The sequence below is a fragment of the Trichoderma harzianum genome (assembly GCF_003025095.1).
Source record: "Trichoderma harzianum CBS 226.95 unplaced genomic scaffold M431scaffold_5, whole genome shotgun sequence".
Taxonomy (NCBI): domain Eukaryota; kingdom Fungi; phylum Ascomycota; class Sordariomycetes; order Hypocreales; family Hypocreaceae; genus Trichoderma; species Trichoderma harzianum.
This window is the reverse complement of record NW_020209253.1, coordinates 68664-87286: the sequence shown is the minus strand read 5'-3', so window position 1 is coordinate 87286 and position 18623 is coordinate 68664. Positions and strand designations below refer to the sequence as shown.

General features: G+C 52.8%; 6 protein-coding genes across 6 annotated transcripts; 3 read left to right on the top strand and 3 right to left on the bottom strand.

The window, feature by feature from the left end:
• Positions 1–4547: 4547 nt before the first annotated feature.
• M431DRAFT_506973 (hypothetical protein) lies at positions 4548–5142 on the bottom strand. Its single transcript, XM_024918900.1, has one exon. It carries the CDS (start codon positions 5046–5048, stop codon positions 4806–4808), a length of 243 nt encoding a protein of 80 aa, XP_024774983.1. The 5' UTR covers positions 5049–5142; the 3' UTR covers positions 4548–4805.
• Positions 5143–5494: 352 nt separating this feature from the next.
• On the bottom strand, positions 5495–7258 carry M431DRAFT_4331 (hypothetical protein; the record flags this gene model as incomplete). The annotated part of the gene is made up of 2 exons (XM_024915110.1): positions 5495–6502; positions 6575–7258. 2 exons carry the CDS (start codon positions 7256–7258, stop codon positions 5495–5497), a joined length of 1692 nt encoding a protein of 563 aa, XP_024774982.1.
• A 928-nt stretch (positions 7259–8186) lies between these two features.
• Positions 8187–8603, top strand: M431DRAFT_83233 (hypothetical protein; the record flags this gene model as incomplete). Its single annotated transcript, XM_024923289.1, has 1 exon — positions 8187–8603. One exon carries the CDS (start codon positions 8187–8189, stop codon positions 8601–8603), a length of 417 nt encoding a protein of 138 aa, XP_024774981.1.
• Positions 8604–8949: 346 nt separating this feature from the next.
• Positions 8950–10281, bottom strand: M431DRAFT_493740 (hypothetical protein; the record flags this gene model as incomplete). The annotated part of the gene is made up of 1 exon (XM_024917151.1): positions 8950–10281. The coding sequence occupies one exon, from the start codon at positions 10279–10281 to the stop codon at positions 8950–8952; it is 1332 nt and encodes a 443-aa protein (XP_024774980.1).
• Positions 10282–11751: 1470 nt separating this feature from the next.
• M431DRAFT_83429 (hypothetical protein) lies at positions 11752–14861 on the top strand (the record flags this gene model as incomplete). Its single annotated transcript, XM_024923306.1, has 3 exons — positions 11752–11837; positions 12068–14241; positions 14341–14861. 3 exons carry the CDS (start codon positions 11752–11754, stop codon positions 14859–14861), a joined length of 2781 nt encoding a protein of 926 aa, XP_024774979.1.
• A 1138-nt stretch (positions 14862–15999) lies between these two features.
• On the top strand, positions 16000–18440 carry M431DRAFT_506969 (hypothetical protein). Its single transcript, XM_024918899.1, has 2 exons — positions 16000–17098; positions 17163–18440. Exons 1-2 carry the CDS (start codon positions 16184–16186, stop codon positions 18156–18158), a joined length of 1911 nt encoding a protein of 636 aa, XP_024774978.1. The 5' UTR covers positions 16000–16183; the 3' UTR covers positions 18159–18440.
• The last annotated feature ends 183 nt before the right edge of the window (positions 18441–18623 follow it).

The following is an 18623-nucleotide window of genomic DNA, read 5'->3' as shown; positions in this document are numbered from 1 at the left end:
TGGCGGGCGACTGTGGTGGTCTGGACAGGCGTTGCGAGGGATCGGAAGCAGATTCCACGAAGCTGGTGGTTGGAGCTGGAGTTGCAGTTGCTGAGCCAAGGCAATGGGCAAGAAGGCTGAAGTAGGGCCGAGGGGGAGGGGAAAAAGATGGTGGGGATGTTTGAGGTCAGCAAGGGAGGCGGAGGCGGAAGGTCAGGAAGGACAAGGGGGCAACTAAAGGTAAGGTTGCAAGGTTGCAAGGGCGGCCAGAAAGCTTGTGCTTGTAACTTTGGGCTTTCGGGGTAGCAAAAGGCAAAGAAGCTCGACTTGGACTTGGGGAATGGATTGATGACCAATAGAGGCAAGGTAGTGGCTGCGTGAGACGATAGAATGGCGCCTCAACTTTCGCTCAGGGCTACTAAGCTGTTGTGCGTTCCAGGTACGGCCGGAGGTACTCGTACCAGTGCGGCGACGGCCAGGTACTGGAGTGGTGCTATGGCACGCTGAAAAGTAGTGGCTGCTAGCACCGGCAGTGACCTGCTGCGCACGCTCTGGGTACTTTGCCGCTAGCCGACAGCGTCGAGTCCAAGTCCAACGAACCGAACCTGGTGCCTCTCACAGTCTCCAGTCTCGTCTGTTGCCTGAGGCGTCGCTGGTTGCGGCCGTGGGATGGGGTGGATTGTGGATTGTGGACTGTGGATGTGGATTGTGGATGGGATGGCACTGATGGCAATCAGGTTGAGGCCAGTTGAGTTGAGCATGGTGCCAGTCCTAAGGATCTAGCGCTGGGCCATGCACCTCCGCTAGCAGCAACGGTGGCCAGGTTCGGACCACCCTGGCCACTGAGCAGACCTCGTTGCGGCCGTGCCATTGGACGATCGCCAGGATCAGAATCGGAAACCAAGGACGCAGCGACAGCTGAGCAGACCAGCGACAGCATCGACGAGCCCAGTCCAGCAGCAGGCAGGGGGGCCGCCGGACCCTGCGATCGGTGACACAACGATGCGTGCCTGGTGGGCTAGTTGCTTCTGGATGGCTAACTAATGACTTACTCTGTCTCTAGGCACGATTCGATTTGAATTTGATATCCAAGAGCCGTTGATTGCATACCCACGACTACATTCGAAGTATTATGATACTGTGCTTCATTCAGCTCGCTCACATCCTCGTACAACTACTTGCAACCTTGTTACCGCACGGATGGATAGATTCTCGGACGGACCAAGGTCAAGCCAGCCAGCCAGATACAACGCCCTGAGCTTGCCGACGGCGAAATCGAAGACAAGCAGGGGCACCGTGTGGCGATGGCTTGTCTCTGGCTTGCTCGCCTTTTTCTCCCCCAGACCAGACGGCGCGACCCCCGGTGGAGTCCGGATCCGGATTGGCAGGGCAGGGCGCCAACCAAGCTCGTAGCGATGGGCACACATTTATCGACCAAGGTTCCGAAGGGCGGCTGTTGTTCTTCACTCTTTGCATCCGAGCCCGTATGCACCCGGTATACGGTACCTGCGTGTGAGGCAATACGCAAGGCCATTTTGGCACAAGACCACACCTTTGCAAACTCGTCGGGTACCTAGCTGAAGACAGCTTGGTCTGTGGATGCTCGAGATGCACTTTGTCGAGAACAAAGACAAAGGCAATCTGGCAGCCTCTGCCACGCAGCGGCTGATGCTCATCAGGTAGCCTGTACTTGGGGATACCTGCTATGGGCCAAGGCACCATACCTTTGCTCTAAGCTGCCACATCAGAACCTAGACTCGTACAAGTATGTCCATGCCCAGACAACTTTTTGCTGCGCAGTTGGGGCTTGGCCTCGTCTCTCCTCTTCGGGAAGGACGGAATCCTTGTCTGAGGCGCAAACTGCAGACAGATCGCAGCGCGCTACCGGCGGACAGCAGAGAATGTGCATTCATGTGACTCGTGGCAGCGCCCTGCTACTCGCCCACTCTATTATGGACAAGGTACTGTACGAGTAGTCGCAATGCGATGCGAGCTCCGTCCGCGCCCTGTGATTTCTGATACGAAGCGTTTGGCTCGCTACCTGCTCTATGAGTACTTGTACGAGAAGCTTGAAACACACCAGGCCAGCCAGGAAGGATGACGAGAGGCAGCGCAGCGTCACAGCTCGCTCGCTTTGACCGGGGGATCCGCCGGAGATGGCGGACGCGATACTTTTGTGCATACTTTTGCCGTGTCAATAAGCTCCAGGCGGGGAAGTGGGAAAATGGCATGCCAAAGGGCGAAAGGGCAGCAAAAAGTCAACTGTCGATAGTATGGCTAACTAGGAAGCATGCAGAGTAGCTGGCATGCCACACAAGATTGAAGGTTTGGCTGCTGCGTGTTCCGCGGGCATGGCGAGAAGGAGGCCACGCAGGCGCCTAAAAAAAGATGCAGAAAGTCAAGACAGAATAAAGTACCTCGACACCAGAGCGGCCGGGCAAGGGTACTTGGGCGAGCTAGTGGCAGCGACTGACGTAGTCGAGAGGGGCCGACGTAAGGTACAGGTCATCTGCGCACACCTTAGCGTGCGCGGCCCAGGTACATTGACTCCTGCTGAAAGATGGCGTGGGGCCCCAGCGGCATGGCTAGCGACGCCCGCTTTCCAGGGCCCTCAAAGGGCGCTTTTTGCCCTTCTTTTTTGTCTGACGGTACTGCGCTCGTACTTGCATGCAGAACTCGCATCGTCTCACAGGTACCTTGTCTGCTGAAGAAGTATGATACTCGTACAGTAGCACAGAGCGAACTGAATGGACAAACAGCAAACCAGAGGAGTTGCATGCATGTGCCGTACTGTGCCTGGACTGTTGCAGCAGCATGGAGATTCTGCATTCCTGGATCTGGCAGGTCTCTACTGCCTTTTGTAACTTAGGTAGGTGACTTACATGTACCATGTCCCTGTCCAGCTGCCGTACGAGATAGAGCACGGTTCTGCTGTGATTGATTGATTGAACGAATCCAATCCAATGCTTGCAAAGAAATACACGTACGAGTACCTCGATGCTACCTCGTGCAGGCTTGTGATAACAGCCAAGGTACTAGGCAGGTACCTCTCTACTAACTTACTCGTGCAAAAGCCAACCGTGATGTGATTGACTGAGCTGGCCGTGTGGTCCATTACCGCCCAAGAGCGAGCCCGACAAGCACGCACTGATACGGAGCAAAGAAGCGGAACCCCTCTCCCAGCCCCTTCAACAGCAAAAGCAGCATGACTTGTACCTGGACCCCCGTCTTATGCACCCAAGAGTCATTCACAGAAGAAAAAGAAAAGAAAAAAAGATAAATACAAAGAAAAAAAAAACGAAAAAAGTGGCCGCTTGGTAGTGCAAACCTTGTCTGCCCTTGGGAAGAAACAGCTTCAAAAACTTGAGGACAGCTTTTCTCCACATGGCTCTTGATGCCTACGCTAACAAGCACCTAGCAGCCTCTCTCTCTCTCTCTCTCTCTCTCTCTTTAGCTAGTCGTGGGCGCCTAACCATGGCTTGGGTGTGTCCCCACAATTTCTTTTCGCAGCCCCCATGCAAGTGATGTATCGGTTTTGGACGACATGAGAGAGTGTGAGAGAGTGGTCGAGTTTCCCGTTTCAAAGTGCCAATGTGCGTGCACGCGGGCAAGCAAGGGAGAAGCATATTTTCGCGCGTTGGTGGAGGAATGAATCCGCGTGGGGGGATTTGCCGTTTCTACCTGCGTATGGGAAGAATATATGCCGTATTATACCTTGTGTACTCGTATGTTGCGCTAATAAATGCGTGCACATCACGTTGACGATGCATGTAAATCCTATGATACTAGCAGTATGGAGTATTATAGACATGGGAGTGCGATATAAATATACATAGCATCTCCATCCATACGAGCATGTGGATAGCAGGCATGGAGCGTGCCGAGCAAGCGAGCTTTTCTCCAGCACACACACGCACACACACCAAAACACCCTGGTTATCGCTCATCGGGTTTTCTTTCTTCAAACGATGTGCATCATCAGATCAGAGGCTCTGTCTCAGAAGCCTCGGGACGGGCATCCACCCCCCACAATCTCGCGCCTTACAGGTACGAGCACCAGTCCGGCGCCGCATCAAGCATAGAACACCTTTGGTAAATGTACGAATACCTACATGCATGGATTGTGTAACTACACGAAGTGGCATTGTCCAAGCAGGTCGCGCCATTGTATCGACCGAATATCCGGAACCGCTGCTTGCATCATAGTCATACCTTCGGTAGATAGATAGACCCCATACATGTAGGTACGAGCCAACTTACAAAAAGCTGTGCTACCAAGGGTTTCAAGGTTTGAAGTAATCTTTGCAATCGGTTAGCACCATGGGACCAACCGTCCCTTTCAGAAGGGAAACACGAAACATCCCATCATATCCATGTCATAAGTCCGTCCTTCTATCAATTCTTGTGTCACCAGCTCGCTCTCGCCTCTCATCGCTCCCCAACCCAGCCTTTGCCAAAAGAAACTGGCGTTCTGCTTACGGTGGTACAAGTATATACAGGAAAATCCGCCTCGTCAGCATCAAATATGAAAGAGTCAAAGTTACAGAATGGCCAATGATCAAAGTAGACAGACAAAACGACAAACTCATAAACATTAAAAGCCGTATATCACCGATCGGCTTTAATCGATACGAACGACATATATGGTTTGGGCAAAAACGTTCATCAGCCGACGTTCATTCGGAAACTCTACTTGGGAAAACCCGAGCCTGGTCTGGTACGTCGATTTGAGGACGAGGCTTCGAGCTAATATAAGGTACACCAAAAGGGAGGTGTTTGGCATGCAGTTCCCGGTAGATTGCCATGCCCATCAAAGTTCCTTTTTCTTACACACCCACCCCATCCGCTCCCGAATTCTCCATGTTTCGTTCGACGGGAGTCTTCGGAGCTAACATCATTGTTCCTCGTTTTTTGCAATGCCATGTGACCACGGCGGATAATACGGGTTGCACATTTGCCAAAAGAGCTGTGCTGCTTTTTGCAGGGCCCCGGCAAAACAAGTGCGACACGAGCAGAGAGAGAAAGAAAAAAAGGCAAAATTGGAGGATGGAAATGCCAAGAATTGACATGTGCTTTTATTGAATAGTGCTATGCAGATGCAGAAAGAAGGGGGTGGCAAGCCGGCATCTCAAGTTCACGTGCGCGAAGGAGCCATCAAAAGATCAAGCCTTAGCCATCCATGCCCAAGTACTAATGTAGGTATTAGTATCAAGAAGGGCCGGCATCATTCATGGTGGTGTATGCATAATAGGATTACACCTCAGTCGCCGCTCATGCAGGATGAATCATGTCATAGTTCCAGGCTTCATTCAAAATCTATTTACGGCGTAGTACATGTATATAATCATGAAAGCACCACCGCCAACCTGAAGCGAACAGCATGTAATAGCTGTTGTCAGGCCTATTTTGGAGTTTTCCATTTCCACATCAAGTTGGTCATTACTCTAATCATCCTAAACTTACTCATTAAGCATTATTCAATTTGGCCGTCCGGTAAAGCAGTCGTTAAAAGAGTTCAAACGTCCAGCATGCTTCTCACTTGCTGGGGCGGGGCAGCAATCGAGTTTGTGGTATCTGCACTACCGTTCCTCTGTCCGTTGCTTGCCCCGTGTCGGGACGAGCGACCCCGATCTTCATCCCGATACGGTGGAGGTCCGTCCTGCGAGATTTCGGCAATCCTCCGAAGCCTCTCGGCAGCTGCTATATCGCTCGGGCTGTTGGGGAAGAGCACACCGGCAACGGACTCGACCATTCGCTCATTCTGTCGGCGCTCAGACTTTCCGTTGTAGCGACCCGGCCCTGTGGATGACAAGTTCGCAACGCCAGCCCTATCGACCCGAGGGTTGTTCCTTTGAGACATGTTGTTCATTTCGATGCTGGTCGCAGGGTCGTCTTGCTCTCTTTCCGCCTCATCTTCGAATCTGGCCCTGAGTCCGCGCTTGCCTCCGACCTCGTTGACATTTTGGGAAATCTTGTCTCGCATGCTCATAAGGTGATCACCCCTAACGCGCCTCCACCATGCCGGCTTCTTAACAATGCCAAGCTCCCGGTCAATAGTCTCACCCCGTTGTCGCCGTTGCGCAAGCAAAGCCTTATCTTCATTGGGGCTTGCAAATCCATATGCGACTTGCACGAAGATGATTAGCAAAGACGGGCCGTAGCCCCAGGCAAATATGACTGGCACGATTCCACCGTAGCGCATGACAGAAAAGGTCCAGTTAAAAGAAATGAGAACCTGGTAAGCAACAAGAGCGCCAGTGAGTGGAATGGTCAAGACGAAGCGCAGCGGAATCGCCTTAACAAGGCCCAATGTACGATTCAACACTCCACGGTTTTTCGGCTTGTAGTGGTAGATTGAGTGGCGAAGCGAAAAGACGATTGTAGCCCAAGCGATAACAAGGCAGAAAGCGCCCGCCTTAAATCGCGCTCCAGTAGCAGTGGGAATCGCCTTGGCTATGGTTTGCTCTGGGGATCGTTGCATTTCCACAAACGACCAGCCACGAGGCACAACGAGGAAGAAGTTCTATAGCATGGCGTGGTAAGAAACTGACCTTACGTAGGTTTGATATTTGACAGTATTGAGAGGGAAACTCACCATCCAGGTCCAGAAATAGAACCACAAGGGCAGATAAAACTCTACCTTTGCGCGCCGGTCGTCGGTACGATAGACAAAGGGATTCGGGTCGATGAACTGCCTCTCTTGCCAGCTTCCCCAATGCCTCACTGATTCCCAGACTAGCGCAATGGTTCCCTGACATATGAGGAACCAGAAGAAGGAAGTGACAATGATGGGAAGCTCCACAACATGGTAACGGTCGATATCGATGTTGGTGAAGAGGCTGATCAAGGCGCACGCGCAAACAAAGCAAGCCCAATACCACTGCCAGCGGCGACCAATTGGATAGAAGCGCTTCTCCTTGGGTAGATACAGTCTGCCGTGCTTGGCCAGAGCAGTGAGTGTGAGCATAAGTCCAACAGCATACACGGCCGCGAAGCCAATTCCCGTGTAGCCCCGAACACCAATTGGATCCACGGCGCTGTAACACTTGGTGGCGTTGATAAAGGTTCCATTGCTGATGAGAAGCTGGGGCTGATACGGCTCGTATGTCAGATAACAGCGGGAGTTGTTGGACAGCGTGCCATTGCTGTAGTAGGTGTAATTCCAGTGCTCGAGTGTGGTGAGGTTGAAGTGGATGCCTCCAAAGACGGTGTCTGTACTGTTGTCGCCTCCGGGGAAGGCCAGCAAGTCCCGGGCATCAAAGATCTCGTACCGGACCATACTGTTGTGTGGTTGCGGGCCTCGCGCCGCCGAGTTTTCTAGAGTACCTGTATCCTCGACGACGAATTGTTGTTACCTCCTCCAATCACGGACAATGATCTCGAGGGAGAATTTCAGGTCAGCGACGCCCGTCGCACTCTGGGACAGAATCAACGACAACAAAAACAGAGCATAAGAGATGAAGAATAACAGAAAAAAGGGGGTTGGGTTAGAACAATGGAGAAGGTAGAAAAGCAAGAAGCTTAATGCGAATTAGAGTAAAGCAATTGGGGCGTGGCGGGTTTGGCTACAAGGGCCGCTGGGGAACGATTGCCGGCGGTGCCGCAGCCGGGACGCTGAAAAGCCGCGCACACCGTTGCAACTTTTTCGTTATAACGATATTCACCCCCATTGGATGCGAGAAAAATATGATGGCGGTGTTTTCCGTGGTCAGCCTAGGTATGATATCATTGATGATGTGCACACAGAAGGATAGCATTGATATTTTAGCTGATAATTGTTGAAAAATGAATAATTCTGGATACAAGCAAGTCATTGCATTGTATTCAAGCAATATCTCTTATATCACTTGGGAGCGCGTCATTGTCGTTGTCAATGTCATGATCGATTTAAAGTGCGTTTTAGCGCCAATGTTTAAAAGCATACGCCCTTCAGTAGCCCAGATCTCCGATAATTTTGACAACCTCTCATCTCCAAATTACAAAAGAAACAAAGACAGCCATCTACTAGCTATCCAGCTGCACACAGCTTCTAAAGTTCCTCCGTCTGACTTACAGAAATACTCCATATATACTGCGACACTCCAGATAGAACACACAGACACACACACCGTATTCAATCCACGCACAAGCGGTTAAGCTCGCAGCTGCACAGTCCAGTAGCTCGCTATTAGTCGTCCCGCTTTATCTGACAAATGGAGTCCAACCCCATGATTCGATGCCAATGCGAAGCCATTTCCTTTCGGGCCGTGCTCCCCAAGCCGCTCTCAGTCGATGTATGCCACTGTCTGGAGTGCCAGAGACAGTCATCGTCGGCCTTTGGTGTCTCTGCCATCTTCCCTGTTGAGGGCATGCTTCCGTTCCCTGAGAGTATTCGGCCTCACGTTGGCATGTGGACACGCAAGACCGACTCGGGATGCACGCTGGAGTGTTACTTCTGTAAGACGTGCGGTGTCAGGGTCATCCACCGAGGTCTGTTGCCTGATGGGACATCACAGTCGACACTAACGGTTACGGGAGGCTGTATGGAAAACCTGAGCCTGGAGAATGCAAGGCACATCTATACGAGATCTGCCAGAATACCGGTGCCGGAGGGGAGTTGGCCCGGGCCGCCAGATGAATATTGATGGGCAAGGAAATATAGATATCACTTGGCGTGGCGTTGGCATTAGCATTGGATCTTGAAAGGGCACAAAGCATTAATGGGATGGCAGTGAGAGGCAGGGAAGATGAACCTGAGAACACAGAAGCGTCGATTTCTAAGTATGATTCTGAGAGGCTGAATCTTTGATACAGTATTATTCGTCATTAACTTTTCTTTTTCATACAACATGGCGGCCATTGCCCAAATCTATATGCATGGGTATCCTTTGCTCGATTGAACCAAATCGCCAAGTCTATCGAAGCATGCCAAGTGAGCAATGGAACCCAGATACCTCCCTAATACACTCCTCCACACATGGCCTTCAAAAATCATCGCCCTATGTTGTTCAGCACGCTTCCCATCATAACAGCTATTTCACGATCCCAGCTCGTCTCGACACTGGGCTTCTTCTTGCTGCTGGAAAAGACGTTTGGAGTCTGCCCCCCTTTAACAACTGCCTGCCGAATGGCATCCCCAACAACGTTCTTATTCGTCCGCAGGGTGCGAGCCACAATACCTCCTCGACTAGCTATCTCTTGAACGCGAGCGGAAATGTTGCTCGCCATGGTGCGCCAAAAGTAGGAAATCAAAGAGCTCGTTTCAAAACGAGATAGCAGCAGCTGGAGGAGGCTGTGCTGTTTCTTCTTCGCGGGAGCTGGAAAGAAGGGGTGGACTGGAGTCTCGGTAGCCTCGAGGATCAGCTCAAGCGAGGCAATGTTCTGGCAGTGGGCCACGACTTCGACGAGAGATTTGTCTAGCGTGGGGAGCTGCCCCAGAGATCGCGAGAGCGATGCGGTGCTTCCCTGCAGCGCAGAACGAACATAGGTATCGAGGGCTTGCAAAAGCAGTTTTGGTGACCACTTGTCTGGCTGAATACCCATAGACGGGGACAGCAGATACAGCGTAGTCATGGCTGATGTCAGCCGTGATCGTGCCTCCTCGCTTTGCGCAAAAGTGATGCTGCTCGGGATGACGAATTCCCTAATCAGGCGCTCAGACACCTCTGTTATGCGTCGCTCTATCGGTACAATGACAGTGTCCTGTAGATTCTTGATTGCGTTCAACTTTTCGAGTCCATGGCCTTCTTCTCCTGGTGCCCTGCTGTCCAGCACTTCTCGCAGCGAAAGGATCGTGTATGAGCATCGAACAAGCGCTCCGTAGTCGGTTTTCCCCGTGCTGGGGCCGCCCAATTCGGAGAACTGAACTTGTAGCTGCCTCCCGAGCTGCAGACATCTTCCCATTGCCCTCCCCAGCCTCAGCGTTTCCCACAGGCGCAATGCGACCTGCCGTATCTCCTCCGCCTCTGCATGTTTATCAATAACCTCCTTCTCCAGCTGCTTGTAGCTGTCGTTTAAGCTTGCGATCTGAGCATCGAGCTGGGCAACAATGGCCTTGCTTGCCTGCGTCTGCGATTGGGTGTACTGCAGCAAGGGCACGGCGGAGCGGGTTGTGAGGAGGTCAATGTGCGAGTCGATCTCTTGAGCGTCAAAGAGGACTCGTGACAAGGGTGTTGCGAGATCTAGCGGGGAGTCGTCGGGGTTGTTGGTGGAAAGGACGAGGGAATTGGCGAAGGAAGCAGGTACGAAGTCAGGATCCAGGAACGTCTCGTAGTCGATGTACGAGGGCTCTTCAATGGCCTGGGGATCTGGCAGCGTCGCCATGGTTGGTGCCAGCAGCTGGACGGGAAGTTGTCGCAATGTCGTTTGGAGTGTGCCTCGTCTCGCCAGATTGGAGGGGCCAGTTCAAGCTCCAGGGGAAAAGTGGCGCTGGTCACTGCTGTACTGTGGCATTAGGCATGTGATTTCACGGCACAGCAGCCACACTAGCGACATCCATGGAACATTTACATCTCAGAAACCCAGATTGGAAGATCAGGACACGCACTGACATGTCACATGCTGTAGCGCATCGCCGTATTGTAATAGCTCTGCCAATGCCTAGAATAGATCAACTCCATACCTTCAAGCTCCATATTAGGCAAATGTTTAGAAACTGGCCTCGGCTGGGCGGAGTCTTCGGAGTATAAACTGCAAAGCATGGGGGGTAGTATTCGTGATGCCATCAGTCCAAGCCAAGGCACAGACGGTGGCGCATTCTTCCGCTGGTTTCGTTTCGTTTCTTCTCCTTATCTAGCTTGGCACTGGCTCAACGATATTGGGTCCATGCCGTTATTTCCAAGGCATTAGTCCAAGTTATTGGAGATGACAGTAATTTGATTAATACCCCGTCCAGGCTTGAAAGGGAGAGGAAACTAGCAAGCAAGCACAATCATAGATCTTTAGTCTGTTGATCTTGTAAGGAAACCAACAATGCAGGTAGATCCAGGTTCACGCATCTTGACGTACCTAGGAGACAACTACATAGCACTCAGGATGTCTCATATTAATAAACACCTACTCGGAGGATATAAATCGGAAGCTATCAATGTTTGACATCTTACATGCCCCCCAAACAAACAGCCACTATTAGCTACGAAGCCCGCCGTCTAAGCCCGCTGCAGGTCAGCAGGCGCGTGAGGATTTGCATGCCATGCATCAGACTTCCAGAGGCGCATCGCCACACTGTATTAGCCTGGGAGTTAATTATAGCTCACTGTTCCAAACAAGAGTCCGTGTTAAACACCTCAGCCTCGATATCAACGGCGCGGTTCCTGACGAGAGCTTCTTTTTTTTTCCCTTATCCTTTCACCCCCAACTCAAGCCTCTGTCGCGGCGTTTGTTCCGTGGCCACGCAACCCCTTGTGCGACAATAAAAGGGAAGCAGGAGGAAAAGAGACGAAGAAAAGATCCGGCCTTTCGCTTGGCCCTTTTCCGCTCTAGCCTGTGCACCGCCTCAAGACGTGCGCCGTACATAATTCCAGGCTTCCCGCGCGCATTACGGAGTACAGGTATTGATCCTTATACAAAGACCGGATTTGCTTTGATTTGATTATTATACCCGAATCCGCACACAGGGTTCGAGGCCCGAATCCCGCCATTCGCACTCGCTGCACCGCTGCACCTGCACCGCTGCAGAAGTGCAGACGCCGCTCGAAAAATACATACCCACCGATCCTCTAGAAGCAGCATCCATACACGTACAGATATAGACGGCTCTGTGTATCATATCGTATCCCCTCCCCCTCCGAAGCCATGGCCTCCAAACTCGGTGCCACCTTCGTGCCTGGCAGCGACGATGACTATTTTATGCCAGAGGTTGTTGCGCCGTCGCCTCAACGGTAAGATATCCATATCCATAGTCATATCCACATCCTTCCCAATGGTTTCCTTTTATCCCACTCCCAGATCCCTGTCTCTAAGCCTCCTTGTCCTTTTTTTTTTCTGTCATGTCCCTCCTATCTCCCATTTCGCCTGGATGAGGCTGGACCTTGTCAGAGGCTGAATGGAGCCCTTAAGCCATTCGAGGTGGGGCTGCTGCTGACGTTCTCGTCTTGATCCTTTCGATTAGGGTGACCCCTCAGGTGCCGCAGAACATGCAGGAGGACCTGCAGCGCATGGAACTGGAAGCCCGTGAAGTCCACGACTACAATAGAAGCCGCGAGCCCTCGCTGTCGACCTACACCGGCCAGAAGCCCGATCCCAGAGGCTACGGTCATAGCCCCAGCCACAGCCAGAGCCAGACGCCGAACCAGACGCGGAAAACACGGCTGCCCGACATGGACGAAGACGCCCCTTCATTCTCGCCTTTCCCCAAGGTCGTGGGGGACAACGTGCCGCCGGCCGATGACGAGAAGGAGAACATCCTGTGGAAGGCGCGCAACCATGTGCTGCACTCGCAGAATGTCAACATGCAAATCACTTGGGCCCGCGATGTGCTCAACTGGGCCGAAATCTCCATGGACGCCGCTGCCAGAGAGGCGGCCGAGAGTGGTAATCGCCCCCCAACCCCACGAAAGGAGCACGAGCTGCGCAACGACGCAGTCAACATCATCAGATACCTGGCCGAGCAGGAACACCCAGATGCTCTCTACATCCGCGCCAAATGGCTCGAGTTTGGCAAGTTCGGCGAACGCGTCGACAAGCGCGAGGCCTACTCGGGGTACAAGAAGGCGAGCGACTTGGGCAGCACACGGTCCGTCTACCGCATGGGCATGCTGTTTGAGCAGTCCAACGACATGTCCAAGGCCAAGGAGTATTACTACAAGGGTCTCAGCTTGAAGGACTCGGCCGCCCTGTACCGCATGGGCATGATGAGTCTCCTGGGCCAGCACGGCGAGACCAAGGACTACCAAGGAGGCCTGGAGCGCATTCGAGCCGCCGCCGACAGTGCGGATGAGGATGCTCCTCAGGGTGCATACGTCTACGGTATGCTCATCGGACGTGACCTGCCCGACATCAGCATACCCGAAGGCATCTTGCCCTATGCTATTGAAACGTCAAAGGTCTATGTCGAAAAGGCGGCCTATCTTGGCTTTGCCAAAGCTCAGCTTAAAATGGGTCAGGCGTACGAGCTGTGCCAGCTGGGATGTGACTTTAATCCCTCCTATTCCCTACATTACTACGGCTTGGCTGCCAAGCAAGGAATTCCAGAAGCCGCCCTTGGTGTTAGTCGATGGTTCCTCTTTGGCTACGAGGGTGTCTTCAAAAAGAACGAAGAGCTGGCTTTCAAGTATGCTCACGAGGCAGCGTCCGCGAAGCTGCCCACTGGCGAGTTTGCCATGGGCTACTACCACGAAATCGGTATCCACGTCAACAAGGACGTTGTTGAAGCCCAGCGGTGGTACCAACTGGCGGCTGACCACGGCAACAAGGACGCCGTCGGTAGATTAGAGTCGCTTAGCCAGGGTGGTAGCGGCCTCTCCAAGCAGGATCACGAAACAACCACCCTGGGACGGATCAAGTCTCAGCACGGCTCTATGAGAGGCAAGCGCCCCGACCGATTCAACAAGCAAAATAACCCAATGCCCACGCTCAGTGAAGGCGATGGTCCAGCACCACTGCCCAAACTCGTCACATCAGTTGGCAACTCACGTGTCTCACCTTTGCCCTCACCGGGCATGCGTCCCACAATTGTGACGGAGAACAACAGCTTTGCCGAACCCTCCAGGGCGTCTTTCGTTGATACGGCTGATCGACAGCCGGCCTTTAACATCCGTGTCGATCCAAACGCCCCACCCATGCGTTCTCAGTCTGCCGCGCCTTATCCCGTAGACGATCGGATGCAGCCGCCGAGGAACGCGCCCTATCCAGACGACGATGGCCGGCCTCGCCTCAACAACAATTACCCCCCGGGTCAGGGCCCTCCAGCAGACCGGCCAGGCAGTGCCTTTGGTGTCAGGCCACAAGGAAATGGTCCACCACGGCCAATGCCGGGCCCACAGGGCAACATGTATCCTCCTGGTGGGCCGGGCGGTGGCCGTGGCAGAGGCGGACCGCCCGGTCCCGGAGGCTACGGACCACCAGGAGGCGGACCTGGCCAGGGACGTCCATACCCAGGAGACAGCCGACCTGGAAGCGCCCACAGCGGGAACCGCATGCAGAACGGACCACCCCAGGGATATGGTGGTCCTGGAGGCCCGATGGGCGGCCCTCATGGAGGACCAGAGCCCGGGCAGTTCGCTCCTCGAACCTCATCACGACAAGATGGACATCCTGATCAACAGTATCACCCTGGCGGCCCAGGTGGTCCCGGAGGCCCCGGAGGCCCAGTTGGTCATTTCCCAGAAAGGCTGGGATCTCTCCCCGGCCAAGGTGGACCACCAGGAAGAGTCCAAACCGGAGGGCCCCCTCCCGGACATGGACCTGGACCCGGACATGGACCCGGACCCGGGCCTCAAGGTCCTGGAAACGGACCCCGGCCAGGTCCCGGCCCCAACCGAGTTGGCACTGCTCCTCCGGGACCTGCTCCTCAGCACAGCTCAAGTCCTGCACCAGGCCCAGGCCCTGGCCCGGCTTCTCCTCCAGCCAAGGCCAAGCCATCAGGCAAGTCAGGACCGGCAACGTTTGAAGATATGGGAATTCCGCAGGGCAAACAAGACGGCGATTGTGTAAGTAGACGCCCAGCTCTGCCGTGTATGAGGCATATGAAAGCAGCTAACATCTTGTCTACAGGTTATCATGTAGAGTTTGTTCCATCTACATGTCGTAGAGCATACATTTGCGTGTTTACTGAAGAGAAAGGAGAGGAGAGGGAAGCTAGACACTGGCATACAAAACGTCGATACATGCATAACGCATACGCCTCCCAGTACACAAACACATCAAACTCCATCTACAAGAGCGCATCTATTTCTGCCTGGTGAGCTGACTTACTTTAAACTCTTTTGTTTTTCTCCATCAAGTGAAGCAAATAAAAATCTCAAAAACGACTTTTGAATTCGGCAAGATAATAAACACAGGGAGGGGGGTGAGGGAAGGAAGGGAAGGGAAAGTGATTGGTTGAAACGATTATTAAAAGCCTACTTATTCGTTGGCGCTAGGTTTTATACAATGTATTTTTTTTATTTTCTCTTGTCTTGTTTTTTCAATACATGCAATAGTGATATATCGTGGGCGAAAGACGGGATTGGGAATTGTGTCTGGAACGCCCCCTCTGTAAATGTATCCTTGAGCGTGATCTGTATATACTATAATACCTAGTACTTACTTTGGTTTAGTATTTTTGTATTTTGAATGTCCTAAGTTACGTACAACTGATCCTTTTTCTTCTTTTCCGGCCGAGAACTGCAATATGATTATTAATAGCATGTCTTATTCCTTCTCAGCCTCTTTCCCTTTTGCTCCTACATGTGACTGACTTACACATGATAGACAGCTGAGCTTGCATACCTATGCAGTGCAGATGACCTGTAGATACTGCTATGCCAACCAATTGCGCTGCTGGCTGTTGCAAATGGTTCCATTGCTTTGCCACCCGTGGACGTTTCTGACCGAAACAAGCAACAACCACAGCCTCCCCAAGACAGCTATCAGCCACGATATGCTCATACATCCACGCGCATACTCATGGAGTAGTACAAGCATCCACATGTGATTGATAAAAGCAAACATCACATGGCATCTCTGCTTTTCCTTTCCACATCAATACAACGCCTCAATTCCTCTGGCCCCGGCCATACTATCAGCTTTCAATCCTTTCGGGTCTAAGCCTCAGTGCTGCATTACTCCCCAGGTGGGAACAGCTTTTGCTCGGCCCAGCCAAGTACCGAATCCTCACCGAAACCCCTCAAGACATGGCCCGAGACATTGTTTCAGCCTGCTTGTGTGGGCTTAGATCCCGCGATGCGGCGATTGACAGCAGCAAGTCACTCAGAGTCACCGGCCGTTCAGGCGTGCTGCTATCGATGATGTCAGGGCTGTTGCACCGGCTAGAGCAAACAACTTGACAGCCTATAACATTCGGCTGCTGGTCGTCTCTCGTTACCGTGCTCTTATACTTCCCACTTGGGTGAAGTAGGTCGTGTCTACACTTACCCTACCCTGTCGCTTCATCTAACTTCTCTGCTCTCTTCCATCTGTCTTTCCACTCTGTCTTCTCTCCTCCCCTCTCATTTATATCGTTATATTCGACGACGACTGACCAACTCAGCATTGATATTGAATTGCCAGGACTGCAGGCATCGCCATGAGGCTCTGCTCGCGTCTTCTGGCGGCTGGATGCTGCTCCATGCTGGCTATCGCGCGAGTCAACGCTTCGGAGAAACTCCATTTCGAGTGGGACGACATCAAGCCCAGCGACGAACTCGAGTATCAAGACTGCTATGGCGAGTTCAAGTGCGCTCGCCTAGAGGTGCCCCTTGACTGGCTCAACGAGACAGACACAAGAGTGGCCACCATTGCCATGATCAAGCTGCCTGCAGTGGTACCAGACGACGATCCTACCTTTGGCGGCACCATCTTCACCAACCCTGGAGGACCTGGTAGCTCCGGTGTTGAATTTCTGCTCATCTCAGGCCGTTATCTTCAGTACACGGTCGATAAGCCGGGACGCCGCCATTACGAGATTGTCTCTTTCGATCCCCGTGGTGTTGGCAAAACGACTCCCGCTTCCGACTGCTTCAATGGGAACTTGCTAGCGCGAGACGCTTTCCTGCTCGAAACCCGCGGTAATGGCGCCCTCACTAAGGGAGACAACACCATTGCGTACAGCCTTGCCATCATGGATGCTTTTGCCCAGCGGTGCCAGGAAGCCGAGGACGCCATGGCCTTTGTTGGAACACCCAACGTCGCACGCGACATGGTCGAGATGGTTGACAGAATCGACGAGCTGCGCAAAAAGGAGGCTGTTCAGAAACGTAAAGGGTATGAAGCACCAGACACGTACGACTCCGACATGGAAGGAGAGCTTAAGAAGCGATCTGCTCCCAAGAGGAAGTCGGCCGAGCTTCACGACGAACCTGGCAATGTTCCGCGTCTTCAGTACATTGGATTTTCCTATGGCACCGTCCTTGGTAATTACTTTGCTTCCATGTTTCCCGGCCGTGTTGGTCGCCTGATCCTTGACGGGGTTTGCGATATTCAAGACTACACAACGGGGCCAGTACGTTTCTCATACAACAAAGATGCTCTTGTAACGTTTGCTAATAGTTTCCTTCCTATCTCAGGGCTGGCTTACAAATACTGTCGATGCAGATGAGATATTCGATCGCTTCTTTGAGGGCTGTGCTGCTGCCGGCCCCGAAATCTGCGCCCTGGCTCGCGAGTCGGACGCCCACGGAGCATCCGACATACGCCGTCGGTTTGACGCTTTCCTCTCAGAGTGGGATGACGCACCCAAGCCCGCGCTGGCAGATTCGGGAGACGTCGTCATCGTCACTGGCTGGGACATTCGACAGCTGGCCGGCCTGGTTCTTTATGGACCTTTGACGCAATTCAAGGGGCTTGCAAAAACATTGGACAAATTCATGTCCGGCGACCTGACAGACATCGCCATCTGGGCTGTGGGCACAGGCGTGGTGCCCCGCATGAAGGACGCATGCCCCCTAGGTGACAAGGTCTGGGCCATTGAGATGGAGGAGGCTCAGGACGCCGTCGTCTGCAATGATGGCGAGGACATTTCCCACAGGGGCTTCGCTTTCTGGCACAAGTACGTGCAGAGCCAGATGGACACTTCCAGCATCCTTGGCGCCAAATGGTCTACAATCCGCATCCCATGCTCGAGCTGGCGCATCCGGCCCAACTGGCGCTTCAACGGCCCCTTCACCACCCCCGATCCGGATCCGTCCCTCCGGCCGGGCCGTCCCGCAGCCCCTATCCTATTCCTATCCAATCGACTTGACCCCGCCACGCCACTGCGAGCCGCCCAGGCCATGGCCGACCAACACCCCGGCGCCCGAGTCCTCATCCAAGAGGCCATGGGCCATTCCGCCGTGGTCTCTACCCCCAGCCAATGCACCAGGAAAGTCGTAGCCGACTACTTCGAATCTGGCATCATTCCTTCGGATCTGCCACCATGTGACGCTGACTGTGGTCCCTGGGACGAAGCATGCCCACTTCTAGGTGGAACGGGACGCAAGAGCAGAGATGTCGATGCCATGTCTACCTGGTTCAATAGAGACCAGCCCTTGAGGAACAGGAAATCGCCGCTTGGCGTGTTATAAGCACGCACTATAGACACTCGTTTTAGTGTTAGATAGCATCTGTATACATTATTCACTCCTCATGCATCGTCGCTCCTTTGTAAAGAGTCGCGGGCCCCTGCCCTTACAATCCAATATTTGAAACGAAAAGACTATTCGCGTTTATGCCTAATTATCAAGACCAAGTCAATATAGAAATGCCAGGCGGCGATATGCTCATTGTTCCTCTCATTGTCTACGACTCGCCAAGTTTTCATATCAACGTACTACTAGCACCAAATTTAGAGAGAATCTCGTCGGAAATGTCCATTGATTTTGCCATAACGATGTGATTTACATGACCTAGGTAGCTTCCATCCCACTGCTGGTCACCATTACATCTGATACTGCAGCTACAACCACATTATGCTGCTCGCCAAGAAATCTAGGTTCAAATTGTCCCCATAACAAACAACAAACAAACAGCAAATATTATCCCACCGCATT